The following is a 17,640-nucleotide window of genomic DNA, read 5'->3' on the forward strand; positions in this document are numbered from 1 at the left end:
TACCTTTATATGTCAGACTAAAGTACCTATACTCCCTAGCAGTTCAGCCTCCGTTTCGTCATACCTACATGGGTATTGTACATGTGAACCAAAGAAGCAGAACAATAAAACGGAGGCATTAATTAGCGAATATATATTTCATCATTACACACTTCTCATTAGGCAGTTGTGAGGGAACCTTTCGGTGGTTGTCGTAATGTTTTCCCGTGCATAAAAAATCCCTTCAAATTAAAAACAGGCCTCTCTGCGGTAGTTGCGCTTACCCGCCGCTGTTTGCCCTTCTTGCACGACATCCGCTACAACATGCTGCGTGTTGTAAGTGAGGAGGGTTGAGCTTTTAAGCAAAGAGTGCAAGGTACCTATGTTTAATGTAAGATACACCAACCTTCGGCCGTACGAAGCCCGCCCTTAACGTTGCGTCTGTGGTATCCCGTTTGGCGTGTCACTGCTCGCCGTTGTGGACTTTTCCGCATTACCTAGAACTAGTTTTACTGCTTTGTGTACATTATATTTACTCGCCGGTACTATTCCTCACCTTTTATCCATCATGCCTATTAGCAACTGTGACAATTTGAATCTAACCGGGTACCTACCTCTGCTTTAAAATGATGAATATACTGTTGCAGAGAAGCGTTTTGCACGACGTAAGTCTTTGGACATGGATTAAAAATCCGGGTCCCGCCTCACTAAATCACTGGCCCTTTCCGCGTCCAAGTATTAGTAAATATACATCGGTTTGAAAGGGTTTTCTCAAAACACACGATAAATCACTCTGATAATTTGGAATTATTTACTTGTTGCGTTTATCATTATATGTGAATTGGCGGTTATCAACGGAAAATCTGCCCAATATACTGACAGGAAAATTCTGGGCATTTCGATGCTCTTACTAACTGATACTTATTAAAGTACCTACCTAGATAAGGACTTGTGAAGCCGTTAATAAATTCCGTGGCTGGATTACAATAATGTCGTTCACATGGAACTAATCCTGTTACTAAATCCAAATTAGAATCTGGATCTAAACTCGTAAGCAACGTGACTATTACCCTTCTATGTTTAGCTTTTCTTATAAGAAACCCACTAAGTAGCGCTATCACAGACGGACACGCGTTGAGAAGCGAAGGCCGAGTCGCCTCGTGGCCTACCTTACCTACCTAGCAACCTAGTTAGCTACATGCGAGAAAGTATCAAATGTTAAAAATTGCAGGGGCGATGTTGGCCCTCGTATGTATTAGCAAATAAACGTTGGAAGCGTTTCTCCGCCAGTGTCTGGGCAATTTACGACATTTACCAGCCATACCGCTACTGCTAGAGAAACCAGGCCAAACACTTATAGGCATTCACATCTGTCTAGGTACCTAAGAGTACTTATTTCGTGGTTGCTTGATGAGCTGCTGCGTATCTACTCCGTAGGAAGGCTTTTCGTACCTATGCGTGCTTTCGCAAGACCGTATACCCTCAAGCATAATCCCAGCCAAACACGGCGAACGACAGGTCCCAACCCCGCTTACTGACAAAATCTAGGCTGCATATCCATCACACCGAAGGTAAACGGGGAATATGCGCTCCAGAAATCCAGACGTGTACGTGGTAGGCTGCGTCAAATAAATGTGGAGTGTTTCCGAATAAGGCTAAGGACGCATTAAAGGATTAATGCTATGATAGCCGTACGGAGTACAACAGCTCCATATTACTTGAGCAGGCGAACACTAACACCCTTCCCTATTCGCAGCTTTCTGCTTTTACTTCAGGCCTGAGTACCAGTTTCTTTTCTCTTCCGGCCACTGCTTGCGTACCTACTCAACTTGTGGCATCTAGAAACCCCTTGGACCACTGCATGTACAGCGGGATTCCAGTTCCTCCGAGATGTTTCTGTTTTGCGCCAACAGGTGTTGTGTTCAGTCGGGCAAATGCGTACCTAGGTACGGATAGGCAAATGGGACGAGGAAGGAGGGGAAGACAGAGCGAGGGCAGATGCATAAAATAAACAGTTGCGGCGTCAGAGTTGAGCTCAAGCGTTCCTGCGCCACGCCTCGCCAGACACCAATTTCTGTCGATCTCTGCAAGTACAGAGACTCGTGTCGTCGCAGAACCCATCAAGACCCCAGACTAAACTAGAAGGTGTCCAAGTTGACGGGACCTTCAGTACAAGAGCTTAATGACCAACCAGAAATAGGTAGGCTAGAATTAGATTAGGTAAACTGCAATCGAATGCCCGCAAGGCCCGGTAGTAGGCCAGTAGAACAAATGCAACCGTTTGCATAGTTCTTCCAGGACTTCCCCGTTTCGGGATTAGCGGCATCGTTCCCCCCCGTCTGATCACCTTGAAACAGGCAAAGTCAAGACAGATCAATGCCCAGAGCAAGCCGCGCCGCTGAAGAGGGGAGATGAGATGAAATGGCATTGATCGTCGATGCACGGTGCTAAGTGCTGCACAGATTGCCGCGGCGTGTCGACGGTGTCGAGCGGCCAGGCTGCAAGACCTACATACTGTATGGTACATATTTAAGTATGTAGGTATAGTAGTAAGCCATGTATTCCAGTTTCAAGGTCGGTAAAATGGAATCAGTCCCATGTAGGTATGTACGTACCCTCTTTCCACCATCCGACATCGTATTCAATTGTACCTTGGCAGTAATAATCGACCCATTCCACCCTCCGAGGAGACACAGTGTTGGGAATAGTTTATATAGATAGCAGTATACTAATAATAATTTACTCAATCATGTGCGAACACGGAGTTAATTTGGTGAGCAAAGCAAATGGTTTAAAAGCAGGTTTCCATCTGGTTAGTCGATAAGATTCTGATCCGATTATGCGGTCGTATTTTTATCAGGATATTTGTTATAATACGGAGTAGGCTATCAATAGTTGGAGGATAAAGTGAGAAAAAAAGAAACGAGAAGAGAGATAAAAGAGATGTAGGAATGGAGAGGAAAAAAAAACAAAATTAGTGTGATCCATCCCGTTTTCAGCTCGGCAAAGATGATCAAAATTGCATTTGGTACAGGATAGCGATGGGTAAGTAAATATACGCAGAGTACAAGAGAATAAAATACGACGTTAGGAAGAGGAATAATTAGGAACAATGTGATAGAAAAGTTCGGATCCATACCATCACATATTAGCACACGCAAACTTCGTTTCCTTTCTTTTGTTAGCGTGAGCCCGCCCCAGTGCCGGAGAGGGATCCGGCATGTCGTGGGACTGATTGATAGGAACCGAATCCATCGGTTGAGATTGCGAACCAGGGCTTCGAATTGCGAATTGCGGATCGCGGAATTAATCCAGCCAAAATTCGTCCACATCACATCCACTCACCTTAACATTTCTGCAACCTTAGTCTGGGCTCTTACCGGTATTTACGGCAGCAAGAGATGGGTGGAGGCGTAAAATAATTATGCGTCTTGTCTTTTGCTCCAGTCAACCTGTTGGCAACTCGAAAAGTTGCTAGCAAAAATATCAAAATAGACAATGCAAACTGCATGCAGCTGACTGGGTAGGTCTCCGAGATGAATCAAGCTTCGAGAAGGTATGTACCTAGGTTACGTGGGTGGCCGGCATATTTATTAGTGTAGTATTCGTCAGCCCAACTGAGCAACTTGACGCCGCGACGGTTGAAGAACCAAGACCCCTTTTGGATGCCGCTCCCAATCAAGGCTACAGCTGGGGTGCTTTACTTGGGTGCCCTTTGGGTTGCCATTTGACCCCAGTCGGACCCTCTTTTCCATCTTTGCCGCGCCCGGTCCAGCCAACCAGGGCCAGGGACTACGCCCATCCATCCCCCATGGTCCGTTTCAAATTCGGACCTTGACACCTCTGGAAACAATTTCGAAGGGTGGCTGCTTCTTTTCGCCCCGCGTCTCCTGATTTTCCATTTCCAGGCCTGTTTAGTATTAGGCAGGTGACATTGAGGAACTCTTTGAGCCGTTTATCGGGAGGGAAGAAGAAAAAGGAAAAACAGAAAACAACAACACTACTGCTTCACAACCAGACTTTGATTTAATTTCCTCTCTTCAAGCAAAGGGAATATCTGCTTTACTAATTGCAGATAACCCGGCTTCAGCGCGTCGAGACAAAACTCGCAGGCAGCGTGCAGTCGAATGACGTGAATCAGCAGCCACTCCTCCCAACGCCCGCCCCCAACCCGCCAGCGAGCGCAAGGGGCACCACCAACCACCAACTGCCCTGTGCTGTCTGCTGCACGTCGGTCGAGCTCCCTGTGCCTGCCTGTACACTTGCCCAACCATAACCCTTACCACATTCATCACAGTACCGACGTGACCCGCGCATCCATCCCACTCATCCGCGGTCCTTGTTCCAATCTTCCATCTTTCAAGACTTTTACGACTGGGGCTTTTTTCTTTTCTCTTGATTGATCTTTCTTCAATTGTTCATTCTTCGAAACGCCTCGGCGGCTACTTTTTTCCTTTCTCGCTCCAATCGAAGCCTATTAATTGCGTGCAGTGGGCTTTTTGACCACTGATCCACCCCGCCGTTCCTCGTGCTTTGCAACCAACCGACGACTGCCGCCGACCGCCGGACTCCGCCATTTCGACTTCGAGTTCGAAACATTCACTCTTGCCATAGACGAGACCTCACTTTGACCTCGACGACCTACGCGCTAATCCGCTTCGTTTTCCCCCGTCTCGCTCGAACAACAACCTTGACGACGCAGGATTAATCGCTCCCCGGCCCGAGTCGACGCTTCGACAGCGAGGACATCGGTGTCCGCCATCCCACGTGCCCGGTGGCTTTTACTCCGCCGAATGCGCTGGCGATGGCATATGCGCCCCTCTTGAGAACCAACACGACGCCAATATTTTCCTCCTCGACCGGCGGCGTCGCTAGACTCCAAAGCACAATGGGCAGCACTGGGCCTGCCATGGGCATCCCGCCCCTCAGGGCGAGTCAGCTGTCTGGAACGACGCTTCACAACTCTACGACTTCTCTCTCCAGCTTGGCAAGCGCCTCGACTATTGTCCCAGCATCTAACGGCGGCCAGGTTGTTGCTACAAGTAACATCATCAATCAGAAAGCCGACGCCTCTAGGTCTCTGTACCAGATATGCATGTCATTGAAGCAGAGACTCGCTCAGGTACCGGGCTTCGACGAATACATGGGTCTCATGGATCAGTGGGAGGCGGAAGATCCTGAAGGGGGAATCGTCGAGTCTGTGTGGAAACTGCTCCGCATGGGTACGCCTCTGATTGTGATTTTTAATCTTCTCAAGCCCGAGAACCCGATGAGCTTCGACCCGACGCCTGACGCGAAGAAGGCCAAGATGTATATCTATAAATTTGCGGAACAATGCAAGAATGAGCTTGGCATCGAGGATATATTCACCATTAGTGATCTCCTCAAGAACGATACCACAGGCTTTGTAAAGGTGCGTTCCTGTTGAAGGCAGCCAGGCACGGTTTCGAACCCGACTGCATACGACATCATGTTCATTGCTGACACTTTCACGAATGCAGGTTACAACGGTTGTGAACCAGGTTTTAGACATTGCGCAAAGTCGCGGAATGTTAATACAACAACAGCCATACCCGGAGGACGATACGCCTGACAGCGGCAAATCGAAGATGAGCTACCGCGACTACATCGTTCGAGAGCTAGTCGACACAGAGCGCAAATACGTTCAGGACCTGGAGAATCTGCACGACCTGAAGAAGGCATTGACGGAGAGAGGAATCGTGACGGGCGATGTCGCTTACCAGATCTTTGGAAACATTGACGCCATTCTAGACTTTCAACGCCGCTTCCTAATCCGCGTGGAGACCACCAACTCGATGCCGTGTGAGGTGCAGCAGTGGGGAAGCCCCTTTGTAGCTATGGAGGCCAGCTTCGACCCCATCTACACACCGTTTATAGCGAACCAACGGAAGGCTGCGTTAATCGCGCAGTCGGAGTTTGACAAGATCAAGAGCATTGAACACCCGGTTGCTTGCGACTTCAATACCCTGGACGGCTTTTTGTTAAAACCAATGCAAAGGCTGGTCAAATATCCTTTGCTACTCAAAGTAGGTCATCGCGACGAGTATAAGCAGATTTACGGCATTATGGTTATAGTACTAACTCTGCATCGGTGCAGGATCTTTTGAAAAAGAGTGAAGACGACAAGGTTAAGGAAGATCTTGCCCTAGGTATTGCAGCTGCAGAGAGAACGCTACAGAAAGCCAACGAGGCCGTGGACCGCGATCTTCTGGATGATGCCCTCGAAGATCTCAAAACAAGAGTGGACGACTGGAAGAACCATCAGGTTGACCAGTTTGGCTCTCTGTTGCTACATGGAGTACATACAGTTCTCACCGGGAAGAGCGAATCCGAGAGGGATGTGAGTAACGCAAAGACCGTAAAGCGCCCCCTTATTTTTATTTATTCTGTGTTTACCTTCGGTGTTGTTTCACTTCAGATGCCATTGAGCAAACGATCTAACATATGGTTTAGTATGAAATATACCTTTTTGAATGCATCTTACTCTGCTGCAAGGAGATATCCTCGAACAAGAGCAAAGACAAAAAGGACAAAACAAGGTCGACGGGACCCAAGATCCGGAACAAGGGTGCGAAGCTGCAGCTCAAGGGGCGCATCTTTATGACCAATGTCACCGAAGTCCTTTCGTTTGCCAAGCCTGGTTCATACACGGTTCAAATCTGGTGGAAAGGTGATCCAGGAGTAGAAAACTTCATCATCAAATTTCAGAACGAAGAGATGATGAAGAAGTGGGCAGCAGGCTTAGACCAACAAAGAAAGGCCAGTGGCTCCCAGTCGGCGACAAGTCCTGACCAACCTACTGCCGAGTTTGCATGGATGCGTTCACAGTCAGTGGTCGAGAATCCATACGCGCAGACACAACCGGAGGAAGAGGAGGAATACGAGTTTGGGGCGATTCCGCAGCAACCGCAGCAGTTCCAGGCTATGGCAGGAACCATGCCGCGCATGAACTCCACCGCCAGCATACGGGGACGATCACAAACGGGCGAGAGTTCACAGTCCATAGCGAGTATAGTTCGGGCGCCGCCACCTCGCTTCCCTCTCCCTCAGCCACCACAACCCCTCAGCGTACAGACCCAACTCCAAGGCGGTAATTCACCCGGGTTTCGCCCTGGCGATTCATACTTTTCTCCGGTCGGCGAGTCGCCTGTGTCTTCCCGAACGAGCACCGCCTCGAACGTGTTTCCAGGCAGTGCAGGTTACGGTTCCTTCAAAGGAGTAACTGGGCAGCCCTACCCAGGAATGTGGGATGGTCCCATGGTCGACCAGAACAGGTACACGGCACCTGCGATGCCACGCGCACCATCAAGAGATGGTCCTTCACCTGTAAATGCATATGGTATGTCAGGTGCCAACGGCAGAAACCCTCGCGGACCCAGTATGCCCGTAATGGCGTCCCACAGTGCTCAGGGGGCATCACAACAGAGCCGGAGTCGGAGTTACAGCACTCCCGACATCCAAGGTCAAGGACCACCGGGAATGCGTCGGACACCTGGGGGTAGCCAAAGCAATGTGCCTGCAGTGCCCGGAATTCCAGCTCATCTCCATGCTGCGCACGAAAGACACGATTCCAACATCCCGAGGAGTAACACTGGTAGCCCGGCCCTTAGCCTCCGCAACGATTTGCCGATGAGGTCAAATACGCAGAGCCCGGGTGTTCAAAGAGACAGGTTGATGCAGCAAGGTGGTGGATACTCTGGAGGAACCATGGCGCAGTTTCCAATGCAGCCAGTCTATTCGAGAGGTGGTACGCCCAACCCACCAGGCTCTGGTCATACTCCGGCCCCCCTCAACCTTTCGGGCGACATGGGGCGGACAGTCAGCCCTCCACTCGGCACTGGGACACCACAGCCACCACACACGGCTGGACTCCTGTCACCTGACCAGGGCGGTGGGATGATGCCAACGCAGCTCAAGGTCAAGGTCAATTATGATACCAGCAACTACATGACGCTCGTGGCGGCGTATAACATAACATATCGTAGCTTGGTAGACCGGATCGATGCCAAGCTGGCTCGATTTACGAACAGCAGCATTTCGAGGGGCAACCTTCGACTACGATACCGCGACGAAGAGGGCGACTTTGTCAGCATTGTCTGTGACGAGGATGTGCAGATGGCTTTCACTGACGGGCGAAACGGGGATCGCGATATATACAACGGCGGAGTGGGCGAGGTCGAACTGTTTTGTGTTGGCATAGGCGGCGAGTAGGAGTCGCTTTCAAGTCTTCCGCCAAAATGACGACGCGGACGACATGAATTCGGCTTATCACCAAAGGCAACAGCAACCTAAGGTTACTGGACGTTTGTGATGTTCAGCTTCCAATGGTCCAAAAAGACAGGTCGGTACCGAGTTGTCTATTCACGACCGGAAGACGATCCTCGCTACCATGCATCGGGAAGCATTCTTTCATACTTTACTTTCTTTCCCTTGAGTCAACCTACTTGATCTTGTTTCGGCATGCATGCAACATTGAGACGGCGTCGGATTGTCTTTTTCACTGTGTTGGTTGCGGTCAATATTTTCTTGTTGTTTCTGTTCCTGTTCTCTCCTATACTACTTTTACTCCAATTCATAGAAGTATAATAGGGAGGTCCCTTCCTGGAAGATACCAGCGCGTCCAAACACGTCGCAAAACCTCTTTTGTGGTCACCGATTTTCTTTTTTTTCTTTTTTTATTCCTCACAGATACCACCCTCTTTACTTTCCTTTCTTGTTTCCATTTTATGTCCTTGTTTCTTTTTTTTTTTTTTTTTTGAAATATGCAAAGCTTTGCTGCCTTGTTCAGGAGTTTATTTTTTATCTTGCGTTTTGACGGTCTTGGTTTCTTTCCGCTTTCGGTTTGTTCTATCCAGATACCGAGATATAGAATTTTCAGCAATGGCAGAACAATATTTTCGACATATGTTGAATTTCTCTTGGAAGGTAACCTTTCTGCATGTGATGATTAATATCTTCAACTAGGCTCTTGATAAAATGCCGCAATGAAGTTGGCTCACAGGATTCCGGTATCAGGAAAAGGTTTGAAAATGTTTGTACAAGATTTGATACATAAATACTACAGCGGTGTAACATAGACACAGCACCTATTTCTCCTGAGAAAAATTATCAGACACCGTTTATGTGCGTTTCAGCAACTCCCAGATCCTTTGTCCATTCCTTCGTTTAAGCAGACCATCCCCAGGCCATGGGTTCTTGAACGATGATCGTCGCAACCTGAGCATTTTGCTAGTGTCCTCTGACCTGCGATGATTCCTTCACAAACATATATCCTCCAAGCAGCCAAAACTCTCACGTCCGTACGGAAGAGTGAGTTACCATAGATACCGATCTTTCCCGGCAGCACTTCTATTAACTGATCCTTCTTGGCCAATTCTCGCTGATATCCATTGTTCATATTTGTGAGATCGCCCTTCACTTCTTTACTTTCCTCGGTCCGGCGATCTTGGGGTACATTCGCGACAGGTGGTAGTTGATCTCGCTCTTCTTTGGCTTCGGGGCTGGGGGGCCGTCCATGCATGCACGAAGGGATTGCTCGAGGGCAGCGCAGCCCTGGGCTGTGTAGCCTGCCGAAGCCCAGCATGCTGTAGGCGATCGCAAGTAAGACAGTGTCAGCATTTGCTCAACCGGCAGCGGAGAAGGCTAGATGGGCAATTAGAAACACACCAAGAACCGAGCTCATAACCGCCAGACAAGGGTTAACCTCCTTGACATCGGGGTTGCGAACGCGAAGTGCCTTGAGGGGCGGAAGGCGCATAGGTTTCTTTACGGATGACATGTCTGCGTTGGTTTGGCTACCAAAAGTTGGCGCGAGTTGGTTTTGTTTCGCTAGTGTGCCGCTGTTTAGACGAAGTCTTGCATCTCCTCAGAGGATCCTTCGTTTTGTTGTCTTGGGCGTCGTTTACGCTTGAGGGAAGTTTATCTGGTCGCCACAGCTTGCTGCAACGGCGAACGCTGTGGCTGCACGACCCCCTTGGTCCCAAAAAAATTCGAGGTACCTTACGTTAGGCAAGACAAGCTGGTCGCATGATCACGTGTCAGCTGCCGTGCGACGGTCTGTGTCGCGTCCTCGCGAAAACGCTGGGAAAAGGCGGGTCCAAACTCTGTACGTGGAGTACATTGAGCTGTCATTGAGTGGGCAAGCTTGCTATTGGCCAGGCAGCTTGGGCCTCGGTGGAAAGTAAACAAAGGTCGACTGCACGCAACCAAAACAACCTAGACAATCTTTACCCTGCCTTCCCCCAACGGTTGAAAACCACTTGCAATTATTTTACGACGATCACGACTTTTGACTTACCTTGTGCTTTAGCATATTCTGGCGTTTATTCAGGAATTCTGTATCCTTCTCGAATCTCTGCATTAGTGCAATTAATTCAATTCCTCCCAAGAATCGCAACATAAGTCTTGTGACCATCCTAAACTCCTCTTCAGTCTTGAGTCTCGATCATACCGCACTCCGCCGAAATTGTCTGTCGCGTCCATTCCACTTACCACGTTCCACATCTGCCGATCTCCCTTCGCTCGGATACTTTACCTTATGCAACTACCATGACCTCAAATCCGACCGTCGAGGCCTATGGCCGATTGTGGGCTCAGCATCTGGCCTCGACAAGAGACATGACTACTGCAATTGGCATGAAAAAGGCCGAATCACTATCTACGCGTCAGCCTCCCTCGAGCGCAATCTTTACTTTCGACGGCCCGACTCCTGGTATCAGGGAGCCACAAGTCACATTCTTTCATGGTGGCGCGACCGTCAGCACGGTAAAGTAGGTTTTTCTGTCTGCTTGGTTTTCAAGTTATGCTTGTGTCGCGTGGGACCTAACTAACGCGACTAAACAGCCCAATCACAGCCAAACTTGACCTTGAGCCCCCACGACTTCCCGCGCCACGCCCTTGGGACTACTGTCTCTTCGGCTCCGCTTTGCCACGCTTTCGTGGCCGAGATATCTATAAACGAGCCGGTGTCCTGGCTCAAAGCCCCTCGGACGACCCCGAATACATAGCCGTCGAACGCGAGCTTTCCAGGATCCAGAGTGGCCCTCGCAAGCGTACGCGGCCTATGAACTTTTTCCAACATCAGATCGACTCCGAAGAGAGCCTCCTGTGGAACTTGTCATCACTTGAGACTTTTGTCGCAAAGGTGGATGGTTTGCGGATCTTAGAAGATGCTCGTAACTCTGTTTTCCAATACTACGTCACTTTGCACCAGCAGGAACTACCAGTTCCTAAGCTTATCGAGCATCATACCTGGCACGGCTCCATAGAAATCGAGAAGATGACGATAATTCCTCGGAAACGGCGCTACAATAGCGAACCCATCTTGCGCTACGAGGAGGCCCAGTTTGAGACTGTTAGGGGCACAGATGCCAGCCCTACCGGGAATCCCACCTCCCAAGAATCCGGCCGCCACATCAGAGGCTGCCGCCGCGCGCCCAGGCTTTCTACTGTCGACGAGTGCACTGAACCTTCCGAGTCCCCACGTCGGGAGATTGCTACTCCTTCCATGTCTCTTATCCACCGCCTGTCCTCAGCAGGCCACCGCACTACAATTTCGCCATGGAGATTCACATTCATGAGTCCTTCCCAGGCCACCCACGAGGGAGATGGAACACCTACCAAAGTCCTCCCCACCTCTGACTGTGGTTCGCCTGTGTCTATCAAGCGTCTATCGTCGATGCGAGCCACTGCCATGCTACGCACGCCGGATTGTTTCTCGGCACCTCCGATTGCCGCTGCCCGCCTCCAGCAACAGTCTTCTCCAGGCATCTTCACCAAGCCGGCGCTTGCCATCGACAATGCGACACCCACCCACCTGGCCTCGCCCGACACTCGTCGCAGCTCAACCCCCACAAAGAAGCATCGAGGTAGACGTCGTTCATCCCTCACTACAAGTCGTCTCCTTGCCATATCTGAGATTGCTCATAGTCCTCTGTCTTCTCCTTCGTGTTTGACCGCAGACGAAACTGCTCTTGTTGAAATTCCCGCCACAAACGTGTCTCTTGTGGATACTATAATTGATCGCGAGTCTATTATCAAAGACAACTCATCTTCTTCTGAGGCGGATGCGCTGGCGGGCATTGCCGTTTTAGATGCTCCCATTGAGCACCAGTTGGAGGCCCATGCCCGCACCAGCCCCGTTGCTGAAGTCGTGGCGCTTGTCGAGATGCCTGAAATACACAAGGAATCTGGCCTCTGTGATGATGAGATTGTCAATCATATTGAACCCACACACAAGGTGTTCGAAGCTGTCGAGTGTGATGGTGTCAAAAGTAACTTGACCGTGACTTCACCATCTACTCCCGAACCTGAGTCCGCCGTTCCCATCAATATTAACCTCGATATGGTCGATGTTGATCTCCGCAAGAATCTGGATATATTCGGTCGTTGTCGCGAGGAGTCTATTCAATCTGCCCATCTACGGTCACCTATCAACCCATCGTCCAAGACTGCCAAGGATTATATTTCGAGTCGATCTTCCAAGCATGATGACCTTCAAGAAGTTGACGGCGACGTCTTGGATGAAGAATATGACGATGACGACATGACGAGCGCTATTAGCCACGAACAGATCAACGACACCATCGCTCTCAACCTTCCCGACATCTCAGTTGGTTTGCACCAAACTGCTGAAGACGACATGAAGATGACTGAGCAAAAGCAACCAATCCTCAACGCAGATCATCGCCAAAAAGAGGACGAGCAGAATCGTGCAGAACTCCAGAACTTCATGGAACGTGTGAGGGCCGGGAAAGGTGACATAGCTGTCAAGGTCAAGCGTCGGTCGGGGTCACTTGGAACATCTGCTACAGGATCTCCCATCCGACGATCAGAACCTGGAAGCGGTGATGAGAGCGCCTCGAAGCGACAGCCTTTGGGGGAGAAGAGTCCCAACATGTCTCCAAGCCCAACCAAGAAGCGCAAGACTGTCGAGGATGAGATCAGCAGCGGCCTCCTTCAGGCGCCATCTTTGGAGGATCATTCGCCCCCCAAGCCCAAGCGTCGCCGAAAGAACGCTGAGACCGAATCTGACGGCATCTTGAACCCAGAGTTCCAGCCAGGAGACGCTCAGCCGCCGCGTCGCAGCACGCGCACCAAGCGGACTCTCTTGCCGCCGGCACCATCGGCCAATGGCTTTGCCATGAGCAAGCTGCCCGTGATTCGCAGCATAGTTATAGACGATGGTGGATTTGGGGGCAGTCCGAGCAGCGCCAGCGTTCGCAATGACGACCGTCAACTGCAGGCCACAACACGAGCCAATACCCGCCGTAACAAGGCTGGGGCTCTGCATGCCAGTGACGCGCTGAACCTGCAGGCGAAGCGAAAGCTCTCTGGCGACGACGACGATGGCGAGGATAAGGCGGCCGCTAACAAGAGGGTGAAGACCAAATCGGGCAGTGCTAAGAGCGTCCGTTGGGGTACGCCCCTGGCTAGCTACCAGGAGCCGCCTGCTGCTGATGCGCCCATTGTCACATCTGATTCGGCCGACGAGCTCGCCGCCGATGATGACGAAGCCATACCGGCCCCTGCCCCTGGTCCTACGGCTTCTTTAACGACGGCCCCGGTCACCAGGCGGCGCACTGCGTCTCGGCTGCCTCCACCCACACCGATCAAAAAGACCACCGGCACAACCGCTGGCAAAGTTAGAAAGCCGAGCAACTTGGCTGCACCCAGAAGAACGTCGGCTCAATTGGCTGCGGCTTCGGCAGCCAAGGAGGAGGCAGCACGTCTGTCTGCTGCAATGGCTGCAGATGCCAAAAAAGAGGAGGAGAAGAAGAAAAAGACCTCGACAAGGTCAAGGATTGGTGCTCCCGCTGCGGCGGCCACGGGCACCACCACCAGGAGGAGGGCCGCAAGGGCGGCTTGAGCTGAAAAGCCTGCAAGGCTTGATGTGTGTGGCTTTTTTTTTTTTGTTAGTTTTTAGATGGGAATGGTTGTCACCACATGCTGTTTACTAATGTTGCAATTGTCAAGATACCCATTGTGTTTTGCGTTGTTAGAATAGACCTTGCTTGTGTTATTTAGCTGGGATAATGTGATAAGCCTTGATGTGTTACTTGGATTTAATTTTCCAGTGAACTAGTGACCGTTTTCATAGCAGCCCTGTCGATGGCGTCCAACGGCCCATGTATTTCAATGATATACTCGGCGACTACACTTGACTGGAGATCTTGTTTATTCAGGATACATATTTGATCAAGGTTGACTTGTTCTATATGTTTTAGATTGCGTATTGGGGCGCTTTGTCTCTTTCACATCCCGGGTATTTTCATCAGGGGCACTGATACGGGCTTTCCGCATACTGCTTGAAGACCTTTCATACAGGGCTAAAAAGATTTGTTCCGTACGCTAGACAAATAACTGTTGGACTGGCTGTGTGAGATATGGCATTGGCTGGGGAGAAGTTGAGATCTCGATGCACTTTACTTCCATTCAGGACTTCCTTGAAATCTGCAATGCTCATGTGTGTTTGTTACTTCCGTATACTGTAATGGCAGGTACGGCATTGCTATCTTTGAAATAGTACACAGTCTTAACTAAGACCTGAGCAGAGGGTTCTCAGCACCTCAAAACAATGAACAAAATCCATCGTTTACCCTTGGGTGATGATGAACAACTTCAAAAATTTAATCATTACTAGCGCGTAGCCGATGAGCCTCTGGCCACATCCTGCGCTTGAGCGGTGGCGACTGGAACCGCGGCAGAAACAGCCTTTTCGACAACTTTCAATATGGCTGCAGCCTAGTGCCGAGAAAGGACTAATCCACAAGCTGCAGCACGCAGGACCGCACAGTCCGAGCTGACTATGCAAAAAGAAATAATGCCGACGGTCCGGGGAGACGTACCTAAGGCAGATGGATACCAGTTTGACTGCCTAGCTTGGAAACGATGCCCAACCTCAGAGGTTTTCCCTCAAAGACGGCGGCATGCGGATGCCCAGCCTTGCCCTTGGGTCCTCGACGTTGTCCGAACCAGGTCTGACTGACCCGGCGGAGGCGGCGGCAACAGCTACCTCGTCCACTTTGCTCCTCTGCAGCGAGAATGCAGGACAGACCCATTCGCCGCAGCTGCACTTGAAGCCGAGCCATGAGTACCTCCCGATGGACGCACCGCACTTGGCGCCGGGGCATGTAAGCCTGCCGTCGAGCTCACCCGTCTCCAACACGGGACGCATCCACGAGAGAGGCTCGACAAAGACGTGCGGGCAGGTCGGCAGCGTCTTGTGGCTCGTCGGGTGGGCGGGGGAGTGCGGGATTATGAACCGCTGCGTGGTCAGCACGCGGCGGCACTTTTTGCACCTCATCTCGACTTTGCTTCGAGGTTCCTGGCCGGCAGTGGCAGCATCCTCCTTGGCCAACTCCTCGTCCTCGAAACGCACCCAGTCTGGGGCCCGGCCGATCCTGATGCTCTCTTCGACCTCGCGCTTGTACAACCAGCGCTGGTAGATGGGATGCCTCTCGACGGCATCGTCGGCGTCGGCGGGCGTGCCCATCTCCCACCACAGTGCCAGCTGTTTCATGAAGCCGTCGTTGGGCTCGGCGATCTCGCGCGTCTGGCGAACCCAGTCGACCGCGGCCTGGGTGGCGGCGAGGGCTGCGGTATCACGATCAGGGTTGCTCCGGTCTGCGGCGCCGAAGCGAGAGGGGTGCTTGTGCATCAGGTAGGCGCACACGGCGGTGACGGAGCGCGACTTTCCCATGGCGCAGTGCACGTAGACGGCATTGGGTCGTTGGCCGCCCTCACTACCGTGCGGCGAGGTATGCGCATCCTTGTCTGTGGCCCCGTCGCTGATCTCCTGATCAACATCACCAGCCGGGTGCAGTGCTCCATCGATGAAGCGGACCAGCTTGGGAAAGTGGCGCAGCAGATCGGCATCCTCGACGTCGTCAATGTCGATGCTCATGTGCTGAAACTTGCCCCGCAGTTCCTGATACTTTTCGAGCGAGTAGTCGATCACGGATAGGATATGCGTGATGTTCTTCTCCTCGAGGGTTTGAACGCGACGGAGTGCAAAGACGCTGATTTTGGTGTGGAATATATATCAGAATTTGATGTGAGGTTGGAAGTCATGGTTACAAGCAGCTTTGTCCAAGAGGACACACATGATGAAACTCAGAACATACAGAGAACAGTAACGATAATAAGGAATGGGAAAAAAATAGTAGTGTTGTTATAAGGTAAGTTATACAGTACAAATCAAGCCAAGCCATACATAATACAACAGGAGTAAACAAGCATAATTGAAAAGAGGGCTCACCCGCCAACATAAAGTTCCTCATTGCCATTAACACGTGACAGAGCCATTTTTTATTTTATTTTTGTCTTGTCCTGTCTGGTTAAGGAAACGAGTACCTTGATTGTACCGATGGTCTTTTTTCAGTTTATGATAAGGTACCTAGGTAGGTAGGTTTCGGTAGCCAAGGTAGATTGGTAGGTAATTTCACATCGATAAGTGCACACGCGTCAAATTGCCCCGCGTCGCTGACTTTTCTTTTCGATTTCTTTTTTTTTTTTTTTTTTTTTTTCTTTTTCGTTCTAACCCCTTCCTCTTTTCGGAATGGCCAGCCGAACAGCCTTGATTAACGTGGGGTTCCATGGCTTGCTTGCTTCCAACGTTCCCGAGTCAAAGGGATCCACCGCGGGGCTTTCCTGAACCCTGTACTGTGTAAATCACTGTTCTGTCCTCGCTTCTGCCCTTTGAACCTTACCTAGGTACCTACCTACCGTTGCCAAGAAAGACTCCATCTGGCGACAGTTCCAAGAAGTTTCGAATTGCAGGGCTGCTTGAAAATTAGCGAAGGCCTACTAACTGTTACGTAGGTAGGGCTGAGCAGAGCACATTACCAGAATAGGCACCCAAGCCACCGACCATTATTTGTCTGCCTAGAATTAATTGATGCCAACACCAACTTGGGGTTACACGCAGAGTATCTATGTTTTATGTGATGAAGCTGCTTTTCTTGTCCAAGGAACCTGCCAACCTACCTTACGTATCTAAAGGTAAGGTACCTTACTTATGTACAGTAAGGTACCTAGATATCAACAAAATGCATTGACCAAGGTACATTACTAGCTTCACACCACTCACTCCACAGTCCACACAGATATGCGTGGACCGGACTGGATAAAGGTAAACCTTAAAACTTGCGCATCACAAGACCTAAGAAGCATATATATTTAACCCCATAGCCGCAATACGATCAAATTATCATCCATCTAGTGAATGCATGCGAGTTTTATCTCGAACTGGGTCAAGTACAGCAGCCAGAGTTAATATGCCAAACGAAACCAACAAGTAGAAAATTTTAATCATCTCCCAGGATTTGAATCCTCGTCGGTGGACAGGTGGAACGGGCCAAGGTTCAAGAACGACGAGCCCACACCGAGTGGGAAAGTCGCCGAATATTAAAACAAGACCCTGCCTACAGTAGGAATCGATATCTTGGGAAGGATCCGCTACTATATGCACGGCCCTGCAGATAATAATTACCCGGAGTGAGGGAAGAACAATACAAATAAAAAAGGACCACTGATGGAAAAAGAAAACAACATCTGCCCACGAAACCTACCTTGGGTGCCTGCCAACCTACCTACCTATGCAATAAACCCACCCACATCACCCCTCACAAGCGAGATTTG

At 50.4% G+C, this 17,640-nt stretch overlaps 4 protein-coding genes across 4 annotated transcripts; 2 read left to right on the forward strand and 2 right to left on the reverse strand.

Annotated features, from left to right (window-relative positions):
- The first annotated feature begins 4,207 nt into the window (after positions 1–4,207).
- PgNI_11902 (uncharacterized protein) lies at positions 4,208–8,790 on the forward strand. Its single transcript, XM_031131860.1, has 4 exons — positions 4,208–5,392; positions 5,481–6,026; positions 6,098–6,340; positions 6,454–8,790. Exons 1-4 carry the CDS (start codon positions 4,784–4,786, stop codon positions 8,209–8,211), a joined length of 3,156 nt encoding a protein of 1,051 aa, XP_030977340.1. The 5' UTR covers positions 4,208–4,783; the 3' UTR covers positions 8,212–8,790.
- Positions 8,791–9,022: 232 nt separating this feature from the next.
- On the reverse strand, positions 9,023–9,948 carry PgNI_11903 (uncharacterized protein). Its single transcript, XM_031131861.1, has 2 exons — positions 9,667–9,948; positions 9,023–9,584 (listed from the first exon to the last, which is right to left on the reverse strand). Exons 1-2 carry the CDS (start codon positions 9,776–9,778, stop codon positions 9,415–9,417), a joined length of 282 nt encoding a protein of 93 aa, XP_030977341.1. The 5' UTR covers positions 9,779–9,948; the 3' UTR covers positions 9,023–9,414.
- A 600-nt stretch (positions 9,949–10,548) lies between these two features.
- On the forward strand, positions 10,549–13,867 carry PgNI_11904 (uncharacterized protein; the record flags this gene model as incomplete). Its single annotated transcript, XM_031131862.1, has 2 exons — positions 10,549–10,769; positions 10,843–13,867. The coding sequence occupies 2 exons, from the start codon at positions 10,549–10,551 to the stop codon at positions 13,865–13,867; spliced, it is 3,246 nt and encodes a 1,081-aa protein (XP_030977334.1).
- Positions 13,868–14,899: 1,032 nt separating this feature from the next.
- Positions 14,900–16,305, reverse strand: PgNI_11905 (uncharacterized protein; the record flags this gene model as incomplete). The annotated part of the gene is made up of 2 exons (XM_031131863.1): positions 14,900–16,019; positions 16,259–16,305. 2 exons carry the CDS (start codon positions 16,303–16,305, stop codon positions 14,900–14,902), a joined length of 1,167 nt encoding a protein of 388 aa, XP_030977335.1.
- Positions 16,306–17,640: the final 1,335 nt, after the last annotated feature.

Source organism: Pyricularia grisea (assembly GCF_004355905.1).
Source record: "Pyricularia grisea strain NI907 chromosome Unknown Pyricularia_grisea_NI907_Scaffold_8, whole genome shotgun sequence".
NCBI lineage: Eukaryota > Fungi > Ascomycota > Sordariomycetes > Magnaporthales > Pyriculariaceae > Pyricularia > Pyricularia grisea.

What these genes read in the sequence shown, in the direction of transcription:
- PgNI_11902 (XM_031131860.1), top strand. Translation starts at nt 4,784, where the DNA reads ATGGCATATGCGCCCCTCTTGAGAACCAACACGACGCCAATATTTTCC. An exon ending in ATACCACAGGCTTTGTAAAG is followed by an intron (nt 5,393 to 5,480) that starts GTGCGTTCCTGT and finishes TCACGAATGCAG; the next exon opens with GTTACAACGGTTGTGAACCA. An exon ending in AGAGCGAATCCGAGAGGGAT is followed by an intron (nt 6,341 to 6,453) that starts GTGAGTAACGCA and finishes CATATGGTTTAG; the next exon opens with TATGAAATATACCTTTTTGA.
- PgNI_11903 (XM_031131861.1), bottom strand. Translation starts at nt 9,778, where the DNA reads ATGTCATCCGTAAAGAAACCTATGCGCCTTCCGCCCCTCAAGGCACTT. An exon ending in GGTTATGAGCTCGGTTCTTG is followed by an intron (nt 9,585 to 9,666) that starts GTGTGTTTCTAA and finishes GATCGCCTACAG; the next exon opens with CATGCTGGGCTTCGGCAGGC.